Here is a 25,444-nt window from a genome sequence, read left to right as displayed (position 1 = left end):
CATCATCATCGTCGTCGTCGCCCAAGGGAGCCAGACATGATTGGGCTGCACATTTACTAAATTGCTCCCCTCCGGCGACAATTTGGGTCAAAATTCGGACCCTATGTCCGTGCCCGATGCGAACGGTTCAGTACCTCAGGACGCCGAGGATGCGTCGGCGGCCGTCGGCACCGCACCCAGCGACAGCACTGTGGAACCTGCCGGAGGCGTGGTACGCTCGTCCTCCGCCTGGATGGGGGTCAACTGGCCGGTCCAGAACTGGTCGACGGCGCGCCGCGGTCACTCGGACGGAAACGTGATGCCGCGTGACGCGTCCACCAGCACGTCGCGCGACAACGTTGCGGCGCCGAGCCGGCCGGCCACCGTTAAGCGCAAGCGCGTCATCGACGTCGGTCAGAAGACAGTGAAGCAGATGAACGATCTGGCGCGATACGTGAACGCCAAGGGGCCGTGCGCCATCTGCAGGATTCCAGGCGCCGTGGTCACGCTCACTCAGATCAAGAGGCGCAGGCGCAAGTTCATGCGCCACTGGAAGAACGGTGAGGCCCGTCCGTCGCTGCAGCGCCTGTGGCGAGGCTGCGTTCGAGAGACGCACCTCAACATGTGGGCGTCCTGTGTGCAGGGGGCAATGGAGCCGCCAAAGGATCGCCGGAAATGTGGCCTCCAGACTCTGCGCCACTGCTTGCGCCCTCGGCCAAGGCTCAGAAGTCGGTGTCCTGGGTCGAACATCAAGAGGTCTGCAGCTCGTCGTGCGCAGGGCGGCTGCCATTAGCCCGTCGGGTTTTATGGTCTCAAATGCGCTGCTTATAGATGGCTATCTGTGTTTCGTACCGCTCATTCACGGGGAACGACAGGTCTTGGCTGAAGAGCCCTGGTCACAGCTCTTGTCGCCGCTTCCAAAGCAGATAGAATGAAATCACCGGATATACTTTAGTTTTACTTATGTTTCAGCTCGTATTCTCGGTATATGAGTACAAGAGTACAGAAACTGAATTCCGAGTACAGAAACTGAATTCAAGTTTCTACGATCGAATTACTCCTACCTATTTAAGGAACAACGCGCAGTTAAACAGTGCGATTAGTCGGACCTGGGAGCTCGACAGTCCGCCTTACTCCGTTTTGGTTGACACGTGCGCAAACCTCGTTAAGTTGTACAGTTGTTTCGTTTGACAGAGCCATCGAATTCTCGTTAAGTGCATAGCGATCGTCCCGAGAGTTGCTCATGGAGCATGAATGAAGGATTTGAAAGCCCATTGACGAGTGCAGCGTAAACGGTGGTCGATTCCAGGCTCATAGGCGAGTGCATCCTCAGGAAAACAACGCGTAGCCATGAGGTCTGTTCCATGCCGACGAATGTGTGCTGCCCATGTTGCGATGACGTGTACGTGGGATGTCACCGCGGGTCGTGCAGGTACAGCAGGACGCGGGGCCGGACTTTGTGAACAACGAGACTGGCGCTTTCTTGCTGCTACTGAGCGTGGTGGCGCTCGTCGTAGGCATCCTTGTCATCTTCAAGGCGACCGAGAACAGCCTCAAGGAGTACCTGGGACTCATCACGCCCGCTACGTCTGTGTCGAGCGCCCTTCCGGGTGAGCAACCTGCATCCCCGAGCTAACGTATACGCTCGTCTTCTGCTGTCGGTGCCCCATGGATGCATATTGAGGGATATAAGAACCGCCCGCCTATTGAAACGGGACGTACAGTCGCGGACAGAATATTATGTACCATGAAATCTAAGAAAAAGCTGAATATCTCCGCAACATCACAACGCAATCTGATTTTTGCATTTTGGACCTCGACTAGAATATGCTAACAACGTTGTCGTGGGCAGTTTTACTGGTTACTGCTACAGGCTGCTCGGGAATTGAACGTTTTCGGAGATCCCGTGGTCCATTTTATTCTGTCCGCGACTGTACGTTCGTCGCGTTACAACGTCTCATTAGTCTATTGACATTTAATGTGTGATACAGCTGGGCGCTGAGAACTGACGAGTGGCACAATTTATGATTGAAGCTTTGGCAGCACACCACACAAGGAGAGACACACGGAAAGATGGAGTGCATGTCTTTTCGTGTGTCTTCTTTCCGCAGTCTTTCCATCTGTCTATTCGAACGTCTACGTCATACATCGCGCCTGCAGCGACGCAAGTAGCCAACAGCAACGCCAACAACTTGGGGACTCCCGTGAAATGCGGAGCACGCAATACTGCTCCGGAAATGCGTGCACAGGAAGAAATAAAGATAGAACAGGAAAAAAAAGAAGGGGGAATGGTGACGTAAATATCACGTGGGCTGTTGGCTCCATTAATGGAGAAGACAAGGAAGGAATGCTGCTTTCGAACGCTCGTGGATGCAGTGGGAGAGAGCCTCTGCATGCTTTGGAAAGGGCGAAAGGAGATTAAGTGAGGGGTCCTAGAAACGCGTGATTTTCATTCTTGCCAGTGTCGTTGATCTCACTGGAAGAAACAAGACCGCCAGGAATTGGAGGGTAGCTTCTTTCGCGTCGCAAAACCACGTTTGAACCTACGCAGCCAAAGAATTGGCGCGCTCGCATCGTATAATAGAAGCGCCGTTGAGCTCTTACGGAGTGGACCAGTGGATCAAACGTCAACAGATACGCGCAGAATCGCGTGCACATCGCATGCACTTGGCTTGTCACATGCGATACTCCGTGTATATATACAGGCCTCTTCAAAATTAAACTATGGGTAATTTTAATTGAAGCGCTGTGCTAGCTACACAAAACGTGCTTGCACAGGCGATAATTATGCGCTTTGGCGGACACAGTTTTCGCGAATCAAACATCGCATAATCAACAAAAGAATCTTAATTAATTTTTGCTATCGCGATTACGGCATATATTCATGTTTGAAGCGTTAAGATCCTCGTATTTGAAGACAACTTTTTTTTCATTCTCCTGGAGCGCTTCCTGTTCCGAGATATTCATCATCAGATTTGACGCTCGGTCAGCTAATATCGCATTCAGGGGCGTGGATCTCGACACAACTGTATACTACATTGTGACGTTTCTTACTGCGTGGGACACATCGTTTGCAAGCTGGGCGAAGCTGATAACAGCTGTGCTTTTGTGCTCGGTTGACGAAAGCAACGACTGACTTTCTCGCTTCTGCCTCCCGTTGACGTTCCCTCATGGCTTGGCGTGGTGTCGTGATCCACGCCCCTGAATGCGAAATCAGCTGACCGAGTGTCAAATCTGATGCTGAACATCTGGAAACAGAAGCGCTCCACGAGAATCAAACAAAACGAAGTTGTCTTAAAATATGAAAGTAACGTTTCAAATATAAGCATAACCATAATCGTCACAGCACAAACGCTGATGAAGTAGTTTCGGTTAATTATGCGTTTGATTTCTAGAATTGTTCGCGAAAATTGTGTCCGCCGAAGCGATATGCCGCCTGCGCAAGCAGATTATCCGTAGCTAGCATCGGCTTTTTAATAAATTTAGGGGATTAGCTTAAATTTGAAAAAAAGCTGTATATGGACTGTGGATCCACCCACGGCGGAAGAGTCGAGTAGATTGCCCTTGCGAGGACGGAGTGCAGACATGGTTAACGCACCTCCATACAAAGCGCCGGCGCGTCGATGGAGGGGCTTTAGACATATAGTTATTGAAAAGCATATGAGATGGTGAACGAAAGGCTGGCTTAACAGGGCTGGTCGTTTCATATATCATTTAGCGTATAGCCCAAACGGGATCACGAACAATAGACAGGATAATAGCACTTGACCTTTTCATTGCTTTCGATCAGTGCTCAAAACAGTACGTGAAGAAAATGAGATTTAAAAAAAAAACTCAGTTGTATCAACAGGTGTCTGTTAAGGGTAAAAAGTGCAAAGTGGGAAATGAAAGCAATGATTGGGAATGAGTATCTTTGAAACTTGATATCCCTACACTTAGGTGAAATGACCTATCATCGAAGCGGATGCGGTACTCTGGGGCCTTATAATGTCATACTATTCCAATATTGTTTTATTCCAATCTCTTGGCGTCAAATTTGCGTAACCGCTGACGCAAGCATCGGGCGGTCATTTGCAGGGTTGTCTGAAGAGACCAATCAAACGCTCTCCTCATTCATTCCTCCTCTCCTCCTCAATCATAGGAGGTCACTTTTGTTTGCTTGAAAAACGAATAACATTGCCTACACTGAGCGGCTTGCCTTATCTAATTGCCTGACAAGAGGCGAGGAGCACGCTCAAGTGGAGAGGGATTCGATGGAGTCGAGCCTCGCGGCGGCATGCAACGGAACCTTAAGAATGACGCTAAAACGGATCCACAGCAAAGAAGAATTGGCAGAACGAGGTCGTAAACGTTCCGTAAGTGCTCGAAAACGTCACACGGCCATGCAAAACGTTTTGTTGTACGCAAATATACCCATGCTCTCCGGCAGGTGCGGGTAGCCAGTGCCTGAGTGATCGGCGGCAGCCATCTTGTATTCCTTTCGGAACGGGGCAGCCTGTGGCTATTCAGAAGAAAATTCAGTTTTGTTCGGCATGCTAATGCATCTTTAACGCGCACACGTAGCTTTGACGCGGTTAGTTTTCGCGGTTTTGTGACGTCGCGTGACAGGCAGCTGAAGTGGGTTCAGCCCGAAAACATTTTACCAATAGCAGAGGGTTAATGTCGAAAAGGCGTCGAATCAGAATTAACATTTTTTTTTGTTGTTCGGTCAAATCTTGCATAATCAGTGTGGACACGTTATATCACACGTGGAGCTATCGTGGTTTTCGTGACGTCGCGTGACAGACAGGTGAAGTGGGGGTGGTCCAGAAAGTTTTTGACCAATCGCGGAGGGTTAATAATTTATTGCAGAATTGGAATAGAAACGTTTTTTAATAGTTTTACGTTATAGCGCCCCTGGTATGACTGCATTGTGACAACTCGTTGAAGTGTCGTGAAGGGGGCCGTTATACCATCTGTGTCGGAGTTGTCTGACTGCTCGACACTCTAAAAACGGAGATCGCTGTACTCGCAACTCGCACCTGAGTGTTAGAACGTGAAACTTACAAAATATTAAGTGCTTAGATTTAGGTGCACGTTAAAGAACCCCAGGTGGTCAAAATTTCCGGAGTCCTCCACTACGGCGTGCCTCATAATCAGAAAGTGGTTTTGGCACGTAAAACCCCAAATATTATTATTATTATTATTATTACAAAATATTAAATATGACAAAACATTATCGCTTTTTTAAACTGTTTTCCGTAAAATGAAAAAAAAGTATTACTACTGTCATTGTGCTATATCTATTTTTAACCTTCCCGCTGTGAACATTTAAAGAGCAACATAGCTCTGTCGAGGTATGCGCCAACCAAAAGAATGCTTGAATGAGTGAGAAAAGTTTGACAGAGGGCAGTGAAAGAGCTTAGGCCGCTGTCAGTTTCTTTCTACGCTTATAGGCTTCTGTGCATATGGACACAATATTTATGTACGTGCTCTTATTTGCTTTTTGTGCAGCTGCGTGCTCATATTTTTTCAAATGAAAATTATCCCGCTCACATGCAGTACATACAGTAGGCCGTAAGAAAAATCTGTTTTATAGCCGGCACGGTGTCTTTGTTCGTCAGAAGCCAAGAGCCTTCGTGTGCTGTCAACGTGTACTGCGTTGTGTACAAAGACGTTCGTCACCTCGTTCCGTCAAACAGTACAACGTGAATTCGGCTTAATTTAGCTTAATGTCCCATTGTCCATATTTATCAATAAAAAAATTTATTCGACATTTGATTCCATATTCGAAGCCAATAAATTTCAGATATTTGTATTAGGTTCGAAGCTTTCGATATTTGAACCGTAGCTCTCTGTAAAGGGAGGAATTTTGGGCATGAAAAAGGCCACCAACCAGAAGCAGGCGCTGGAGCGCCGTATTTCGCGAATATTCTAACGGCGTTGGCCGTGAAGTAAAATTTGCCTGCATTAAATTTTATACACCTAGCCGTTCCTGGAGTAAACAGTGGTACTTCATATATTGCCAGAACTTCCGATCCGTATAATTTCCGTGTAGGAAATAAGATTATATGCGCTATAGCCGTACATTACACGCGGATAGCGGAAGAGCACCTGCTGGCAGAGTCCGTATACGCTTCCGAAGTTTGAACTACGAGGGTCCATGGATGGATTGAAATCCATGAAGTGGAATTGACCATCCGCACATTAGTGTATACGGCCTCCGCTTTCATTCGTTCCAAGTAACGCGTCTGTAAAGCGCATAACCACACTTCATTAATCGCATCTCTCCAGGCATATAGTTGAATCCCCTAGAGCCTGAGTGCAACGTAAACCTGTCCGCGCCAAGAGCCAACCGCGCTGGCGGTGGCCGAACTTTCAAAAACAAAGCCCACAGACATGGTGATAGATATAGATGCATCTATACCTGTAGCTATAGTTTAGCTTAAGAAAGCTATAGGTTATATGATATGGGTTACCTTCTAGACCTGTGTTCTGCACCTGTTCTGTAAACCTGTACGTTTGTGTGTTAGCTCATGTGTGTGATATCGAGGTCATGGAAAAGAAATAAAGATAGCGGTTGGCCGAATTGGTTCGACTCCCGCATATATATAGTTTTACGGCAGCACAAACGTGAATTGGCTTGTTCAATATGTACAGGGGCCCGATAATTTTTCGCCGTTTTGTTGATTAACCGAAAATGGCGATTGTCATTGTTTGCGTCATCGCAATTTTCAATCTTGCCATCTTACGTCGCGGCGCTTCGTGTGTGGTACATGACGCAGCAGGCGAACAGAGTGATTTAGTCCCCCAAAAGACTAACGAAGTTAGTCCCCAAAAGGACTAACCTCCCTGCCCCTTTTAGTCCTTTTTTTCTTAGAGTGTATAGTGACCCATTTAAGACGCTCTCATGACACCATTACCTTTTCATTTCATTGAAGTCGCTACAGTCACGTAAATGACATTAATGGATTTCGTCATTGGGCCCTTCACTCGCTCAATTTACCTTAGTTGTGCAAAGTGCGTGACCTGACGTGATGGCAGGGTATGTTCGGTTGCTGCCGTGCAGCGGATCCTTCGTTTTCGAGGTGAAACCCGACAATTTCCGATTTCTGTACCCCCAAGAAAACTTACGAAAATCGGGTTAGACCCGATTCCTCCCCGAAGTTTGGCCCATCCATAAAGGATAACAGAGAGTTTTAGAATAGGGGCCCGAAACGTCCATGGCCCCAAACAAATAGCGTCGAAGCCACTACGCATGCGCAAGCCGCAAACTGCGTTTGGGTTTTACGTCGGGCACGCTATTCACTGATTTAGCGGAAGCCCCAAAAGTTGCCCCAAAATGTTTATTTTTTATTTTTTAGGCTTTATTTTTTTTTTAGGAAAAGGAAGGTGGAAGGGGTAGGAACGGAGAACAGGGTGAGCGCTGTTCTCCGTTCCTATTCATTACCACTTCCACCTTCCTTTTCTGCTCGTTCTGAGCTGCGCCACAAGCCTAAAAAAAAGTCATGACATACCAACTCGCCCAAACTGCCGCGCTTTTACCCCAAAAACTTGGCGTCAACAAACATGGTGGCACCCATCGAAGCGACGGCTCTAACCTAGCCCGAAACTGCAGCAGCACCAAAAGCACGTGGTAACACGAGACTTTCGCAAGCTATGAAAAATGACTGCGGTTGTCGCTTTTTCTCAACTATAGCGTGTGTTATGTGGACTGATTCATTGGACGCCGCGGATTCCGAATTCTATTGTCGATGTCATGACTCGTAGGCCTAACACGGCTTAACTTGTGAGGTGAAGGCACGTAAAGTTGGTTACCCAAAACCAAGCGCAACTAATCGCTTGCTGCTAATATAATAACCTCTAAATTGTAATTAAACGCGGAAAGGCGAATGTCAAAATTACTTTTCTTATAAAATGATATACTTTATTTAATTATTTATAATAGCTGTTCTTTGACGCCGTATAGTGGCACTGCAAGCGCAAGACGCTGTCCGCAAAGGCAAAGCCCTATTTAGAACTCTCCACTGCTGCGTGCCCTAACGCTAACACCCGCAAAACTCTTTGGAGCCCCAAACCTTTGGGGCCCCTATTGTAAAGCTGTCTAATAAATGCGGGTGTTAAAAAACTAATGAACGCTGCCCATCTTGTGTGAGCATACATGTGGCCACGATAAATCATGTTAGTAATATTGTTATTATAATAAGTATATACATCGCTTTCACTTAAGACTTAAGCGAATACTGACATATATTTGGAAATATAATATATTCACTGCCTGCCGGCCATTAGTGAAAGAAAGCGTTTTTTTTAAATTTTTTTAGTAGCCGCGTTTCCGCATACACGAGAGCGGTGCATTGCGTCGCATTTCCCGCACGTTCGTCGCATACATCAAAACTCGATAATGCGTCGGGAAGCGCGAACTGACGCAGCGCTGACATTGCCCTGCATTGCGAACGGTAGCTGTGACGTTGAGAGGATGTTTGCCCTACTACGTTACCTTCAAAGAGGCGTGGCTGATTCATCTAGTTGGTATTCCATTTGTCTATAGTTGGAATTTCATTTTGTTGCCAAGAGCGTACATCGGGAACCAGTAAAACAGAACGACAACAGACACGGGGACGAAAGGCACGAAAAGCCTACGAGGGACGCAGAAATAGAAAGTGTACGTCGCAAGGACTTGTAAAAATAAGGAAAAGCATCGCACCTCCTCCGAAACATGGATGTGTGCACTACTTTATCGTGTTTTTTTCTCTTTTTTTTTCTACAACGTGAAGAGAATAAAGTAAAGAGTTTGCCAAACGCACCTCCAGTGTTGTTTTTCTAAATGCAGTTTTTTTTAATGCGTTAATAATGCATGTGAATGACGATTTGTAGAGATCAGCTTGTCACATGACCTGCGAGCAGCTCTCCTTGCCATACCGTGTTCCTGTGAGTGATTTCGCTCGCTTAGGTAGAACGTTTGTGTCCTAAAGGAGACCGTCGCTTGTGTTAACTGTTTGTAAGTGTTAGTATAGCAGAATCCCGAACTTTGAGCTGTCAGAAAACAACACAACCACCGACTTTTTCCTGGTTTCTCTGCCAGACAAAAGAAAAAGAAACACTATTTATCCGCGGTATTACTCTTTAAAAGTAACTCCCGATTTTTACATTCCGATCTTCAAAAGATGTAAAAAAACGAAGGACCCTCGTTGTACGGGTTCGTCGGTTCGTTTTCCGGCCGCAGGGGCCGCATTCCGATGAAGACAGGATGCGGCCTCTTGTGTATACCGCTCGTGTGTTTTTTTGCGTATGTTAAAGAAGCCTGTGTGGTTAAAATTAATTCAGAGCTTCGCATTTCAGCGTTCCTTCTGACCCACTGCATGAGCAGTTTTGGGGGCCGTAAATCCCTAAACTTAAAATCGCGTGGTAGTGCCAAATTTTCAGCCACGGAAAAAAAAAAATTGCGAACAGGCGAATGTGTGTTCACCCGGCGAGTTGTGTATCTTGCATAAATCAGAGAGCAGAACACTATGAAATTCAAAGGAAAATTAAAAAAAAAACTATGCGTAGAAAACATGGTCATGCAGCGAAGACGAGATACAAGAAGATTCTTTTTGTTCTAATATTCCGCAGTCGCGTTATATTTATTATGCTTTCAAGCCCCGGCCACAAATGCGGGCGCACGAACGTGGTTTCAGTTCAGTTCAGTTGATTTATTTCTTCTACAGAAAGAGGGGCAAGAGCTGACGGCCGTGTCAGTGGCCTGACGGAGGCTCTTATTGTTCCTGTTGACGTTAGACATGCAGGTTCAGTTGCATTCGATACAGATCTATTGACACACATACTGCACACAATTCGTGACATGCCTTTTGCGTGCACGTTTCACACAAACATCGTTCACATGAGCTTATATATTTTACAAACTTGAAATGCAACATAAAACAATACATACACTGAAATCATACCGCTGTTTTTAATTTTTTTTTTATCACCCGGGTTACAGTTCAGAGAGCATTCATATTGGGGGATTCAGGGAGCTTTAAGGCATATATACAAACACTCAGCGAATGTTCGAAAATACTCGGGGGCGGGCGTCGACAGCGGGTATACACGCTTCGGCGGTTGCATTCCTGTCTGCGATACGAACACACGCCCACAGCAGCCGCGACTGCGTCGTGACTACGTCGCAGGTTTCACGCACGACTCACTCGGCAGGAAATTGGTCACAGCTCAAGCCTTGTTCACGGCTTGTGCACACGAACTGTTGAACATCACGACAAATCTCGGAAGGGCCAAGTCACGGACATGAACAAAAAGAAGAGGTAAAAAGAGTAACACGCGAACGCGCCACTACGGCCGAAAGTGCGTCGTTGTTTTACTTGTTTGTTTTCGCGCGAATTTCGCGCACGATATGGAGCGAACAGGGCTGTTAAAAATGTTCGCGATCACTTTGACTATACAGACCGCAGGAAGTGGGCTCGTAATATACACACTCGCATTTACTCTTCGGCATCGATTCGCCTTCACAGCCATCTTTGCCGTCACTACAACGTGATGATATCAACTCTTTCACCGAGCGCGCAAAGGGAAAACACGAATAAGAAGCTGTAGATAAGAATGCACGCCTGGGTAAATTCGCATATAGTACGTCAAACATACACGATAACGTCCATATAAGTGGGTGAAAAGTAAATGCAATGTGGTTCTGTGGTTGAAAGAGAGAAAGAAAGACTTTAATGAAAACTGAAGGTGTCAATATATGCAGGGCTAGGTATTTCAGACGGGGTGCTAACGCGCTTCAAATTTGGGGGCTTTTTGAGGATCGCAGATGGTAGACAACGTGGTAGGACGGATCAAGTTGGCGCATTCACAAAGGCAGTGACTGAAGTTATCTGTACGTACGGAGCCTGAGTCTAAATTGGAGGCACATCTGAGTTCCTCATGTTGTAGAAGGAGAGCTTCATGGCTGCAAGCCGTACCTGTAGTTGACGCATCATAATATGTTTAAAACATTGCGATCATGGCGAGAGCCCAGAACAGTCCTCGCGGACTGACATATTCATACGCAGGAATTTGGGACATCGGGTTTAGCTCTAGAATGTGCTTTACCTGTCCTGTTAGTAGTCATCTCCTATGTGTCCGCTACGAAGATCGGTTTCTTTTTCATTTCTTAGTTTCCCTAGAAACTAATTTCACCTCGTGTAATTGGCGGCTCGTTCTGTATGTGTTGTTTTCACTGCATTACGCTTCGATGGCAACTTTGTGCTCTTGCTCGAGGTGAGTTTTCATTCTTAGCTTTATAAATTGTGTCTTTAATAATAACCGGTATTTTTACATGCAAGGGATGAGAGTGTCAATATTGTGTAAAATATTTAATGCCCTAGCTTGAGCAGTTTCTGTTGCTGCGGGTGGCACTTCATCGGAAAGGCACCGTTTCTGTGGTATATTTACATTTTACAGGGAAAAAAATAGAGCAATGGGTTCCTATACTTTTTCCCTCATTTGTTCTTACAAGGCCTTTTTTTTATTTTTGAGTGCCACAGCTTAAAACTTCCACTATATGTTATTAGCTCTGTGACGATGGATGAATATGATTTTACTCGAAAAGTCTATATATAAGGCTTTGCACTTTTCTTGCTTAGCAGAAAAATTATTCGGCCATTCACGCTGTCCGGTGCGAACGAGCTGTAAACGGCGGTGCTCATTGGTGCTGACGCGATCCGTCGTTTTTCGGGGATTTCCTGTGCTCGATGCATGCCGACGTTGCGCTTTGGCCCTGCGACACTTCTGTTTTTTTTTTTTTTCTTACGCCCCATGGCTTTTATTCTCTCACAGCTGCCTCGCATGCACTCTGCAGACACTAGAGGGAAGTTGACTACGGAAGTGAATTCGTTTACCAAACGGGTGACTACGTAGGTAAAGTTGTGACCCGCCATGGTTACTTAGTGGCTATGGTGTCGGGAGGCTAAGCACGAGGTCGCGGGATCGAATCCCGGCCACGGAGGCCGCATTTCGATGGGGGCGAAATGCCAAAAAACACCCGTGTACTTAGATTTAGGTGCACGTTAAAGAACCCCAGGTGGTCCAAATTTCCGGAGTCCCCCACTAGGGCGTGCCTCATAATCGGATCGTGGTTTTCGCACGTAAAACCCCATAATTTAATTTTGGTAAAGTTGTGCGAGCTTGTGAATTACGAGGATTTCACGTAACTTTGTTACGTTAATTTTAGGTAATAGAATTGTTTTAATTTGCTGCAATGGCGCTAAAGGTGTTAAATTATGTTGGGGGACACCGGTTTCAGTTTATTCAATGTTTTTTTTTTTGTCCATAAAGGCGCTGAAACGACGTTCTCTTTGTATTTTTGTGTGTTAAGACGTCTTTTTTTTTTCGTAAGTATATAGACTTATCTGTCGAGATATAGCCATATCTGTGTATACAGGACAGGAGTGTCCGGTATATAATAGGGCCGCAGTTAAAGATGCATTTTAATGTTTGTTCTTGCTTCACGGCTGACTCGGCATTTCAGATCTGTTATATTAACGCTCAAAAGCACAGCCAACGCGAAGTACTGAAGTTAAAAAATTTTGTACGGAACACAACATGCGATGGAAACGCTTTGATGTTGAATATTCCTTTAAATAACTTATTTACTTTGCAGTCCTTTGAAAACTTAGGCTGCACTGTTGTCTACTGTCGTCAATATAAGCTAGTTTACATAACAGACCTGCTCTCAAGCGACCGACAATCACATACCATGAACGTACCGTTCTAATGCGGTTTCACTGCGCACTTGCGCTAAAAATATGACGACCTCACAGAATAAAGCCAAAGGTGTGTCCTATTGTTCGAGTCAGGAAAATGATTTGGATGGATCAATGCGCATTTCTGTGAGGTCAACCTTCTAAACACATTGCCACAGATTTTTGCGGGTTTTCATAAAATGTGGCAGTGGAGCCCAGAATAGCTTCTTATGTAAGGCCAGACTTGGCTCATAGTGAGATAACGACCTACAAGTAATGTCGGTGAAGGGTTTTAGAGAGCACCAAGAAACGTTAGGTTACAGTCAGCATTTAAAAATCAGCGTTCCCCATTCACTGACTCGTCCACCCGTCCCGAATTCCGGGCGATCGACAGATCAAGGTACACCAATATGAGGTCTGCGTGGTCTTTGCCCAGAATAGAAACCATGACAGCTTTCACTCGGACAGCCGACCAGCTTATTCCTCATATGCATGTACGAGATACTGACTTTAGATGTGTAGGACAAGACAACTTCCCCCAGCAAAACGAATAACCTGTTCATAGAACACTGAATCTAAACAAGGGAATACCCGTCTGGCTACACAGTACCCGTCAGTTAGCGGTGCTTTCTTTTTATATGATGAATCACCAAATCGCCAAATTATTAACCTTCTTGAACCTAACATCTAATCATCCCCATCGGCTTCAGTGCCTTCGGTGTTGCTGACCCAGTGTCGCGATCCTGTTGCCGGAACTCATCCATGGCGTCAAAAACATGATGTGTGAAAAGTGGTAAGGATCGTTCCATGAACACCGGACCTAGTGTATGAGTACGTCGTTTCATTCCTCTCTCGGCAGACCTCGAGCTAATACGTGAAAACGCTGCAGTTTAACTGAGCATGGACGTTCAAACTGCGCGCGCAGTGTGCAGCGAGGAGCTGGCCCTGGAAGCGGCGCGACCGCCGATCGAGGACGCGCCGGTCGAGGAAGACGCGCAGAGTGCTTCGCTGCTGATGCAGGAGCGCGCGGCACGTCAGATCCAGCGCTGGTACCGAGAAGGCACGTCGCAACTGGGGCCCGAGTTGGAAGGGGTGCGCCGCAAGCGCGTCGACCGCTGGGCGCAGTCACTGCGCGCCTTCTTTAGCCGCAAGAAGATCAACCACTTCCGAGGTGCGCGCCTCACTTCCGCTCTTTTCACTGTGCGATCGCCACTTCACTGCCAAGTCGCTACACGGGCTGTTGGAGCGCACCAGAATACAGAAGTAAAAGAACGTCCTAATTTTCTTTATTTTTTTCTCATAGTTATGCTGCTAGAAATATGCGCCTTGGTGCGCAATGTTAAAAAAGATGACTTTGGTGCGACTGTTATTGTACATAGCAGTTTCCAAATAAAAAAATGGCGCAGTTTCGCCCGAAAGGCGAAACATGGAGGCGAAGCATGGATTGCGATGGCAAATTAGTGGACAGCTATATGTGCAAGTAAGGATTGTAGCTTAATCGGCCGTATAAACTTGTAAACATTCGCTTACTAACTAAATTAACAAGCATGGTGTCACGCTCGCACAAGCAAACATGAACACAGCTCACTCGATGACCGCTGAAACTCGCTGTCAGAACGCTTCATTGAGGAAACGCGGCAGCAGCAGCGAGCGAATTGACCTTCGTACTGCGTCTCTCACCAACACGAAATAAACCGTGAAAGCACAACGCGCGGCGGACTCTGTCCCCGCCGCAAATTACTTTGAAGATACAGCGTGCCGGAATAACGCGCTCCCCCTTCCCTCCCCTCCCCCCAGAGTCTTGAGCGCGACGGAAGACGGCGCGCATCTTCCCCACTTTCCTCTCTTGCCCGCGCGAGATTGAGCCGCGAATGCCGGCTCACCCTCACAAGCCTTCTCTCGCGCATAAAGCATACGACGCGCGGCGAAGATTTTATCGCCCTTGGACTTTATACGGATCCCCACGCCGACGGCAGAAGTGCATCTGGAGTGTCCATATAATTGCCATCGCAATAAAATAAGCTCAATGCGTGACTGGATTCAATCACAGGCCGCCTTCGCGTGTGAGGTAAATACTTAATGCAAGAGAGAGGTGAGGCTTACCAACTAGCTCAGCTTTCTGTCGTTCTAAGGTAAATACCTGCAGAGTATGATGTAAGAGAGAAAATTGAGGAACGCTGGACCGGTACAATGTAATGAAAATCAGTGCAAACATAGGGCTAGTGCTGACTCTCGTAGTAGTCAGGAAAAATTGTGCTAGCAATGCTTGGAAAACTGGCGGCTCCTTATGCGAAGTGTCTATCGACTGCAAGGGTCCTGGAAAACTGGAAGAATGCAAACATTATACTAATCCATAAAAAGGGTGACGTTAAAGTATTGAAAAATTATAGGCCCATTAGCTTACTCCCAGTATTATATAATATATTTAACAAAATAATCTCCAATAGAATAAGGGCAACACTGGACTTTAGTCAACCAAGGGAACAGGCTGGCTTCAGGAAGGGATACTCTACAATGGATCACATCCATGTCAATAATTAGGTTATCGAGAAATCCGCAGAGTACAATAAGCCTCTCTATACGGCTTTCATGAATTACGAAAATGCATTTGATTCAGTAGAGATACCAGCAGTCATAGAGGCGTTACGTAATCAAGGCGTATAGAACGCTTACGTAAATACCTTGGAAAATATCTACAGAGGGTCTACAGCTATCTTAATTCTACACAAGAAAAGCAGGAAGATACCTATAAAGAAAGGGGTCAGACACGGAGACACAATCTCTCCAATGATTTTCACTGCGAGCTTAGAAGAACTATTCAAGCTATTGAACTGGGAAGGCTTAGGAGTAAGGATCGACGGCGAATATCTCAGCAACCTTCGGTTTGCCGATGATATTGTTCTATTCAGCAACAATGCAGACGAGTTACAACAAATGATTGAGGACCTTAACTGAGAGAGTGTAAGAGTGTGGTTGGAGATTAATATGCAGAAGACAAAGATAATAATGAATAGCCGGGCAAAGGAATAAGAGTTCAGGACCGCCAGTCATTCTCTAGATTCTGTGAAGAAGTACGTTTACCTAGGTCAATTAGTCACAGGGAACCCTCATCATGAGAAGGAAATCCATAGAAGAATAAAAATGGGTTGGATCACGTATGGCAGACATTTGTCAGCCCCTGACTGGAAGCTTATCGTTATCATTTAAAAGGAAGGTGTACAATCAGTGCATTTTACCAGTGCCGACTTATGGGGCAGAGACTTGGAGATTGACAAAGAAGCTTGAGAACAAGGTAAGGACCGCGCAAAGAGCGATGGAACGAAGGTTGCTAGGCATAACGTTAAGAGACGGAAAGAGAGCGGTTTGGATCAGAGAGCAAACCGGGTATAGACGATATCCTAATTGACATCAAGAAAAAAAAAAAACGGAGCTGAGCAGGGGCCGTGTAACGTAAAACTATTCCAATATGTTTTTATTCCAATCTCCTGACGTCAAATTTGCGTAACCGCCGACGCAAGCATCGGGCGGTCACCCGCAGGGTTGTCTGAACAAACCAATCAAATGCTCCCCTCGTTAAAAGGAGGTCACTTTTGTTTTCTTGAAAAACGAATAACATTGCCCGCACTGAGTGGCTTGTCTTATCTAATTGGCTCACAAGGGGCGAGGAGTATGCTCAAGGGGAGAGAAATTCGATGGGCCGAGCCACTGCACTGACTATCGATAACCGGATGAAGAGGGTGGTGCCAGCGTCTGCGATCGGTCCGCTTTCTCTTACTCAGCTTGCGGTGGCTCGTCGACAATCGCGGCGGCAAGCAACGGAAGCTTAAGAATGACGCTAAAACGGATCCTCAGCAAAGAAGAATTGGCAGAGCGAGGTCGTAAACCCGTCGAAAGTTCTCGAAAACGTTACACGGCCACGCAAAAAGTTTTATTACACGCAAATACACCCATGCTCTCCGGCAGGGGCGAGTAGCCAGTGCCGGAGCGATCGGCGGCAGCCATCTTTTATTTCTTTCGGAACGGGGCAGCCTGCGGCTATTCAGAAGAAAATTCAGTTTTGTTCGGCATATTAATGCATCTTTAACGTGTACGCGTCACTTTGACGCGGTAAGTTTTTGCGGTTTTGTGACGTAGCGTGAGAGGCAGGTGAAGTGGGAGCAGCCCGAAAACGTTTGACCAATAGCCGAGCGCTAATGGCAAAAAGGCGTCGAATCAGAAATAACTACTTTTGTTTTGTTCGGTCAAATTATGCATAATCAGTGTGTACACGTCATATAAGATGGGGAGCTATCGCGGTTTTCGTGACGTCGCGTGACCGACAGGTGAAGAGGGGGTGGTCCAAAAAAGTTTTTGACCAATCGCTGTGGGCTGATTGCAGAATTGGAATAGAAAAGTTTGGGATAGTTTTACGTTATAGCGCCCCAGGTCATGTAATGCGCCGGTTAGATAACCGTTGGACTATTAGGGTTACAGAATGCGTTCGAAGAGAAGGGAAACGCAGTCGAAGACAAAAGACTAGGTGGAGCGATGAAATTAGGAAATTCGCGGGCGCTAGTTGGAATCGGTTGGCGCAGGAGAGGGGTAATTGGATATCGCAGGGAGAGGCCTTCATCGTTCAGTGGACATAAAACATGATGATGATGATGATGATGATGATGATGATGATGATGCGCTCAAAGCGATTCGTCTTGTTCTAAACTCGCAAGCAGCATCAGGCACTTTCAATGACTTCGGCAGTTTCCCGCTCCGATGGCCGGCCTCATTCCTTGATTATAATATCATGAAATGACCAAAAGTGATGCGCATGCAGGTTTATTCGGCGATGCTGTTCCAGTACATTACACCGTCGCCAGAAACAAATTTGCACAATGTCGCCAGGGGATTGCTAGACTTCGCGTTAGCTGACGTCGATGTCGTTCTTTTCGCGGTTGTCTTATCTGCACGCAACTCCGATTGAGGAAAAGCGAAATCAGCCTTGTACTTATATTTAGGCGCACGTTAAAGGACCCCAGGTGGTACAAATTTCAGGAGACCTTCGCTACGGCGTGCCTCATAATCAAATCGTGGTTTTGGCACATAAACCTCCACAATTTTTTTTATAACCTCGGCTTAGGAAGAAATATAAACTCAAAGTGGAGCAGTACTCGCTGACACGTTTGTTGTCATAACGACGGATACGCTGCACATTGTGCCTGCCTTCTGCATGAACTTTACGCGATGTTTCCAATGGTTAAACAGGCCGCGGCGCAGCGCGCATGCAGTACCAAGAAAGTGTAAAAGGCTCGATGAAGTAAATCCAAAATTTCTGAGATGTCATTATCATTTGTTGAGGAATTATGTCATTGTTCCTACATTGATATGACGCTCGTTGTGTAGCCTTCTTGGGTTTTGTCGATATATAGAGCGCCGTTCAATAGGTTTTCTGCAGGCTTAATTCTGACGTAAAGAGTGGTTTTCTTCAATAGTTTTTCATCATAGGGGTCAATGGCTGTGTTATTTCTAGCTACACCGAAGTATAGTAACCAACAGTGCTCGAACGAGTGATGTCTCAGGCTGGAGCCACGTCTAGGCAAATGTGCCTTCACGAATTTCGCGCTTCGTCAGAGGTCGGAGCGACGCTCCGCCCACATTATCGAGAGGATCGGCTGGCCGTGAACGGGGAATGCTTACAGTGTCATAGAATTGAGCAGAATGCATCGCTACGAAACCACGCCCCAATTCTCCCGTCTTCCTATAAGCCGTGAGGACGCTCGCCTTTCCCATCCCTGAGACGCGTTCGAAACGGAGGTTGTAGAATTACTTCAACGCCAAGCGACGTTTCTTCCTTTCTTTTTCTCCTTTTCGCAAATTGCTATACATTACCCAACCCCGTAGTGCCTACTCCGTCCCCCGACCGCACGAAAGTTTGTCGTCACTTCCCGAAAGCAATACGGACGCGGCGCTCCCGGGTGAAATACATGGACGCCATGTACGCACTCGTCGCGTCCCACCACGGATTCTTCACCGCGCTTCGTTTTTTTCAAATCTCCATGCCGGGCCTCTGTATAGCGACGTGCGCGATCCCATCCGAATATAGGTGCTTGGCATGGCGCCCTTTTCTTTCTTTATTTCCTTTTAATTTCTTTAATTATTTTTTTTAAATTAAGAACAATCGGAAGTGCAGCGCTCGGCGTGCTGGTGTTCAGTATAGCGCTACTTAGGCACCTGTACACCGCTGTAAATTGCACCGTTCGTATACAGACCCGCTTATAGAAGGTGCTTAACTGCAAATCCCGTGCGACAGACAAGCGCAAAAGCGTTAGCATCGGCGCTCGCCACGCATCGACACGCGATGTCCAGTGTCGTGTACGCGCCACGGCAGTTTTTGGAAATGTGTGCACCGATCGTTGCACGGTGCCGGGGGCCTGCTTACTTCGAACTGAATAGCGCGTTGCTTTAGCGCGAACGAGCGCCTGTGATACAGTGCTCGCGTGCTGGTCTTACATGCTGGCCCTGTGGTCGGCGCTTAGCGGAGTGTAGACATTCACGTTCGTCACTTTACGGCGCAGAGGTCCTTTCCAAACAAATCGCTTGAATGTGCGTGTGACCGCCGTAAACAGATGGGGTCCATCGATGTCGCTTGACAGTGCGCAATATATCCTACAGATTGCGTGTTCTTAATAAGAATGCGTTTCATAACAATGCTCTACTATCGCTTTATTTGCCGTTGTACTTCCTTTTCAGTACCTTTGGCAGAACAATACACTAATGGACAAACGTAGTTACCAAGCAAAAAGTGCATGCTTCGCTGTCACGAGAAAGTTGAAAACTAAATCTGGAACAAGGCATTTCACACCGATACCGATGACAGTGCTTTGCAGGAAACTAAATGAGACCATTATTGCCAGCTAAGGACAAAAGTAAATACTTGACATTCGAGAAAGTGCTCTCATTTTTAAAAAAACAACAAGAAACAAAAGAAAGTGAGGAAGAAAAAAAATATCGGTTCAGTCGCAAAAAGTGTGCTTCTGTGTTTGCTGCCAAGGAGCTGTAGACGTGACTAGCGGCTTTCCCAATCTTCGCCTTGAACTGACAGAGCGGTGAGCGCGCCAGACAACATGGGACACGCAGCAGTTTTCCTGAAAAGCGGCTGTTTGCACACACCGCGCACGTACGCCTCTGCACCGACGCGGCTCTTCTATCGCGCTCCACCGGCAACGGAACTGATCCGCGTGTTACGCGAAATAATCGTTCGCTCCGCGCTAAGTCGGTAACAAAGCACGTTAGTCGAGACGCAGTGCTGTTCGAAACGCAAGACCATTGTGCGCGTGGCTAATTGTGAAACGAGAAAATAAGCGGCCTTTCAAGACTGATAGAAAATATTTTGACCTAAAGAAGGTGGGGTCTGAATCTGCCTCCTATACGAGGCCTCGTACCCGCCGGAGTGGCTCAGTGGCTACTACAGCGTTATGTTGTTGAGCTTTAGGCGGCGGGTTTGCCACCCCATCATGGCGGCTGCGTCTCGATGAAGGCGGAATGCCCCCCCCCCCCCTCCCCCTATTGGAGTTTACATGGTTGGTCGGTTGGGTCGGTTTCAGATGTTAAGCTTCATTGAGAGGTCAACAGGGCAAAATAACCAGGCTTTATAGAAGAAGAAGCCACCACAAGGGCGGATGTGTGTCGCTTCGGGAATATTTGTGGGCCAACGATTGGCCAGGGACGGAGAGGTGTAGGCGGGCGTGGGGTGGCGGACTGCTGCATGACCTTGGTAGAAGCTGTGGTTCAGCAAGCCGACTCACAACATTGGTAACGAGTCGCGATACACACTACGGTATATCCAATATGACAACGAAGGCAGCAGTTCTAACAAAAAGGAAACTGTATTTCCTTTTCCTCAAGGCTGTCAAAAAAAGAAAGTCATTATTTCGTACGGCTTCAGCATGGATGGCTCTTGGCCAGCATATTCGTCAAGCTAACAAGCCAATGTCTGCCCGCGCAAGTTTCATGGGGTTTGCAATGGTAGCGCAACTTACCGCAAGTTACGCTTGGAAGAAGCCTTCAAATGTTGTGGACCGCAGAGCTTCCTACAAAAAAAAAAAAAATTACTAGAGGGAACGCTGACGCTGCGATTGTTTAAGCTATACCATGGGAGTGGTTGTCAGGTTAGTACATCGATTTGACTTATCTTCGTGCTTGTGACTTCAGACCTTCTTGCTGCGTTATTTATTACGCTTTATCTTTCTAAATTTCTTAGCACTCGTATTTACTTTTCTAAAGGCAGCAAGGTACATGTGCACATGCGTAATCAATGCAAATTGTTGCATTTACTATAACGCAACATATTGTTGTAAATTATCAGTTTCCAATGTCACGAAGCCGCTTGAAGCCAGAAGGAATCTGTGAAGTTTAGGTACATCCATGTGTCGTCCATCATATTCATGATGTAATGCTCACTCGTGGGGTCTTTGAGGTAAAGAAATTGAATGAAATGAAATGACGACTGAATTGCCATACTTACATCTTCTGTATCGACACAAGCGCCAGCGGTTCTTCTAGTAATTTTTGTCGGAAACGGTATTGCTCAACCACCTGGCCATGCTTCGAAGATAGGACGCGAAGCCACGGGCCTCCCTTGCTTACAGGTGCATTCTGATTTCGCCTCTTTTGTCAAGGCACGCGTCACCATGATTTATTTCATCGATGCTACATCTGATGACAACGCGAACGCGCTAGCGCTGGACCTATGTAAAAATTCTGCGACCTCTGTAGATATTAATATGTGGGTTCCACAAATGCAATGATAAACCAAATATGCAACAATGAGTTAACTATAAAAGTGGCAGTAAGCTTGACACATGACACAGCGTTTAAATCGGTCAGGTTAAACGCGATGCATGTTAGTATCGGCGCCGTCACTGCACTATTGGTTAGTTTATTGACTTACTAACAGTTCGTAGAAATTAATCACACTTACAACAATTATTTCTAGTTATAAAAGATGTTATTGAAGGTTCATGCCTTTGACTCAGTGGAATATCCAGATGAGAATTGAATTAGTTTCGTTATATCAACGCTGCCATGCCTCTTAATTAACTAATAGATAAACTTGAGACTGGAGCAGCGATTTCTCTGGCTAAACTATTAAATCAAAGTACGGCTTCTTTTCTCACCTTTTCTAGTTCATCGGCATTTGTTTTAGTGTAAGGGTTCCAAATGATCGCAGCATAATCAAGTATTGGCAATGTCACTGACTTGTATGCTAACAGGCGATACGGGCGATCTTGAGGTACGGACAGTTTCAGTGCATTTCGACGAAAACGCAGTTTACTGTTTACGGCAAGCACTGTTCGTTACAAGTTGAGTATGTTGAACATAAATATTTAAACCCCTTTTACTTCAGAGAGAAATACATTGCTGGCGACATAACAAAGTAAGAGGATATTTTTTTTTTTCGTGCTTCTCATAAACATTGTTTTGTTAAAACTGATCAACGTTTTGCCAGGATTCGAAACAAAACTTCTTCCAAAGTGGCACGAGAATCGCGCATTCTTGAGCTTTCGCGCAATAGCTGACTGCGTGCGGTCAGCACTAATGGCTGTGGAGCACGAGATTGTGGCATTTCAAGCGGGCTGCCGCGATCCATCGTTGCGCCCAGCGGGCCTCCAGAAACGCTGGTACAGAAGGCGTGCCGGCAAGGCAGCGTCCGAGGGCGCCGAGGACTTGGCGCCCCTGGAGCCCAACGAGGTGCGGCCGGCTGCAGCTGGAAGCGGGACCAACCTGTTCAGCGGGTACAGCTCGCAGCACGTGAATACCCACGGGCCCGCGGCTCCTTCGACCAGCATCGCTCGCTCAGATGGGTCCAGGTGAGCTACACTGACTCTCGCGTATTAAAAAAAAAATATCTTCACCGCGCCCTCGCATTTGTCCTCGCATTGAGACGATCCGTGATGCATCGTATACTGTGTGGATTGCTTTCTACAAAGCGTGCGGTGCATGCCTTATACTTCGTTACTGTGCTACTGGTGTGAGGGTATCCGTGTTGTGGCTGTTTATTTTGAGCGAGACAAGGAGCAACATTAGGGATGACAAGGAGCCTTCATTTAATACCATGCTGGTATGAATCTCCAACATGAGAAAGCAAAATAGACGGCGCATTTTTTTTTCTAGATTATCCACTGTGAGTGACAAGGGTTTTGTTCATTCGCCGCTTAGTTAGATGAGAAAGCATTTAACGTTCGGTTGCGCCAAGATCACGCAGTAATTTCAAGTGATAGAGTGCAACAAGTGATGTACTCTGTATTTCCGTTCCGGTTTGATTCCGGTGTAACTCGCACGGTACGCAAGAAGGTCTCCTAACTCCCAGCGGTTACGGGTCGCCTCTGTGACGAGCGTTAGTCTCGAGACGTGATCACGTGGCCAAAAACCCACGCCCAGTTCTTCAAACTGTCGCGACAACGAAAACATGTCGGGGGGCTAAACACGCCGCTTTACCAAGTGCGATGTAATTAAACGTATTGCTTTTTGTTATATGTCGCCTCGCCTCTGTCCTTCAGGCCCTCTCCGCTGATAGAAGTGGTCAAGACCTATAGCAACGTGTTTGTCGCGCTTTTGCACCCATCAAGTGACAGACTGAAACGGCTTCCGACGCCCATCACATTTATAACATTATATTGTGGCACCATGGAGCGCAATTTGCACTCCCGTAGGAACGCTTCTTGAAACTGTGAAGCTGTTGTCATGAGAACGCTAGCTGATGACTGAAAATGCGCAAACTGAACTCGTCGAAACGCCAGAAGCTTGCCTTCTGAGCCATCAATTGAACGCCGTCCATATAGACGAGGTGCTTTCGATCAGTGTTCTTACATTGAACACCGGAAAACCACTACCGCCATCCTCACAACCTTTTACTTCTAGCCCGTTAGTTCAGTTAGGCCTTTCAGTCGTATGGATGGCGCACGCTGGCTGCAGCGTCTCGGCGCTCTCCGTGTGACTGAGTGTATGTCTCCTGGTCGCAGGTCTGGTCCCTGCCCGGCTGGCGGGGCTGTCCCAGGGCCGGATTCGCAACTGGGCAACACCGACACACTGAATCGCTCGCACAAGGACCATCCTGCCATCGGACGCTCCCGCAGTGCCCAGTAATGCTCCTCTGGGGTTGCAGGCATCTGGCCGTAAATTAGGTGGCCACCAATTGGGCCTCTTATCCACTACAGGAGAAATTTCTTTAGTGCTCCGAGCACAGACCGACTTTTTCATGGCCCTGGCAGGGAGCCTCCTATACATTGCTGCTGGCACTATAAAAGTCCAGGCGAATCTTACGTTACAGCTGCGACACAATTTGATCCTTTTTTTCTCTTGAAGAAAAAATAAAACAAAGGACCTGTGTTATTATCGGAGGAGCTCGCTATTGAAAGCCGCGCGAATACCGCCAACCACGGCAGCGATGACGACGTTGCGTGACGCAGCGGATGTTGCGCCGTTTTCTCAATATCTGTAATAAACCCATGAATTTTGTACTGTACTCATTTTTTTTTCTATTTCTTCTGATTTATTTTGAATTTCGTTCCCGGTCGTCTCCGTGATTTCTAATTCTAATTATTTCAGACACTTCAGTAACTCAGCTTGTAACTAAGCTTATGCTCTGACATCATATCTATAATGAAACCCATGAATATTGTACTGCACTATTTTTTCTTCTTTTTCTGATTTATTTTTAATTTCCTCCCGGGTCATCTCAGGGGGTGAACCTGAAGCGCTGCGCAAGAAACAAAGAGTGCCACTCGATGCTCGTGCCACTAAACATCATGGGAAAGTAGAGCTGGGAAGAAGTCAATAGCTATGTATTTATAAATAACTGCAGTATTTACATATTCTAGCTACCTCACTTCCCGGCGTCTTGTACTCTCGAGTATATATTCGGCCAAGCAGGCAATGCACGATCCCTATTTCCAGTCGATGCAGTCGCCGAGCTCCTTTCTCTCTCCGAAAAGATGGCATGCTCCGGAAACAACTGGGGGCCCGCGGTAAAACCACAAATGAGACACTGTAGGGTGGCATGGGTTGGACTTCTATTGAAGTCAAGAAAGCGCAGGGAAAATTAGTTTTGAAGAAAGACTCAGGAACGTAGATGAAAAAAAATGGACGGCCAGAGTGCACAAATATGCATACCTCAAAAGCGTGGACACGTAATGGAGGATGACGTCGAGAAAGTTGGCAACCAAGCACAAGGTGAAAGTGTAATTAGACAACCAAGACTCATCAAAAAGAAAGTGAAAGAAACGAAGACGGTAAACGATGCAAACGATGGGAACAAAAGAAGAAGACTGTGGATATTTACAAATGCAGCTAAAAATATATTATAGGAGGGAAAACCTGTGTGATAACACAAAGGGCACTGCCCTGCTATTTGAGGTCCGAGCTAGCTGCCTAAGGACAAAAACATACCGAAGCGAAAATTCGCAACAGGATAAAGCATGTGTTCTGCAGACCAGCACGTATCCGTGTCTGTCCGTTCTCCACGAGGCTTACCCGGACGTGTATCGCGACGACGCCTGCCCCTCCTGCGGGCAGACCTCCACTCTAGCGCACATGCTCTGGGAGTTCGGGTCGACATACCCCAAGTTCATCAAGGAGGAGTGGGACTCGCTTCTGCGTAGCCCCGCTCTAGAAAAGCAAATCCTGGCTGTCCGGCGTGCCCGCGACCGGGTCGGAGGGCTAGACCTGCCGGTCGGGGCGCGACGAGTTCGCGTCCTCGCCGGACCTGTAATAAAGTTTCTTCACTCACTCAC

General features: G+C 46.7%; 1 protein-coding gene across 1 annotated transcript; it reads left to right on the top strand.

Annotated features, from left to right (window-relative positions):
- Positions 1-24,047, top strand: LOC139056289 (uncharacterized). The gene is made up of 6 exons (XM_070534396.1): positions 1-539; positions 623-735; positions 1,412-1,589; positions 13,606-13,851; positions 22,315-22,522; positions 23,675-24,047. The coding sequence occupies exons 1-6, from the start codon at positions 104-106 to the stop codon at positions 23,796-23,798; spliced, it is 1,305 nt and encodes a 434-aa protein (XP_070390497.1). The 5' UTR covers positions 1-103; the 3' UTR covers positions 23,799-24,047.
- The last annotated feature ends 1,397 nt before the right edge of the window (positions 24,048-25,444 follow it).

The sequence above is a fragment of the Dermacentor albipictus genome, chromosome 1 (genome assembly GCF_038994185.2).
Source record: "Dermacentor albipictus isolate Rhodes 1998 colony chromosome 1, USDA_Dalb.pri_finalv2, whole genome shotgun sequence".
NCBI classification, from domain to species: Eukaryota; Metazoa; Arthropoda; class Arachnida; order Ixodida; family Ixodidae; genus Dermacentor; species Dermacentor albipictus.
The sequence above is the reverse complement of the archived record's forward strand: the minus strand, read 5'-3'. Positions and strand labels throughout refer to the sequence as shown.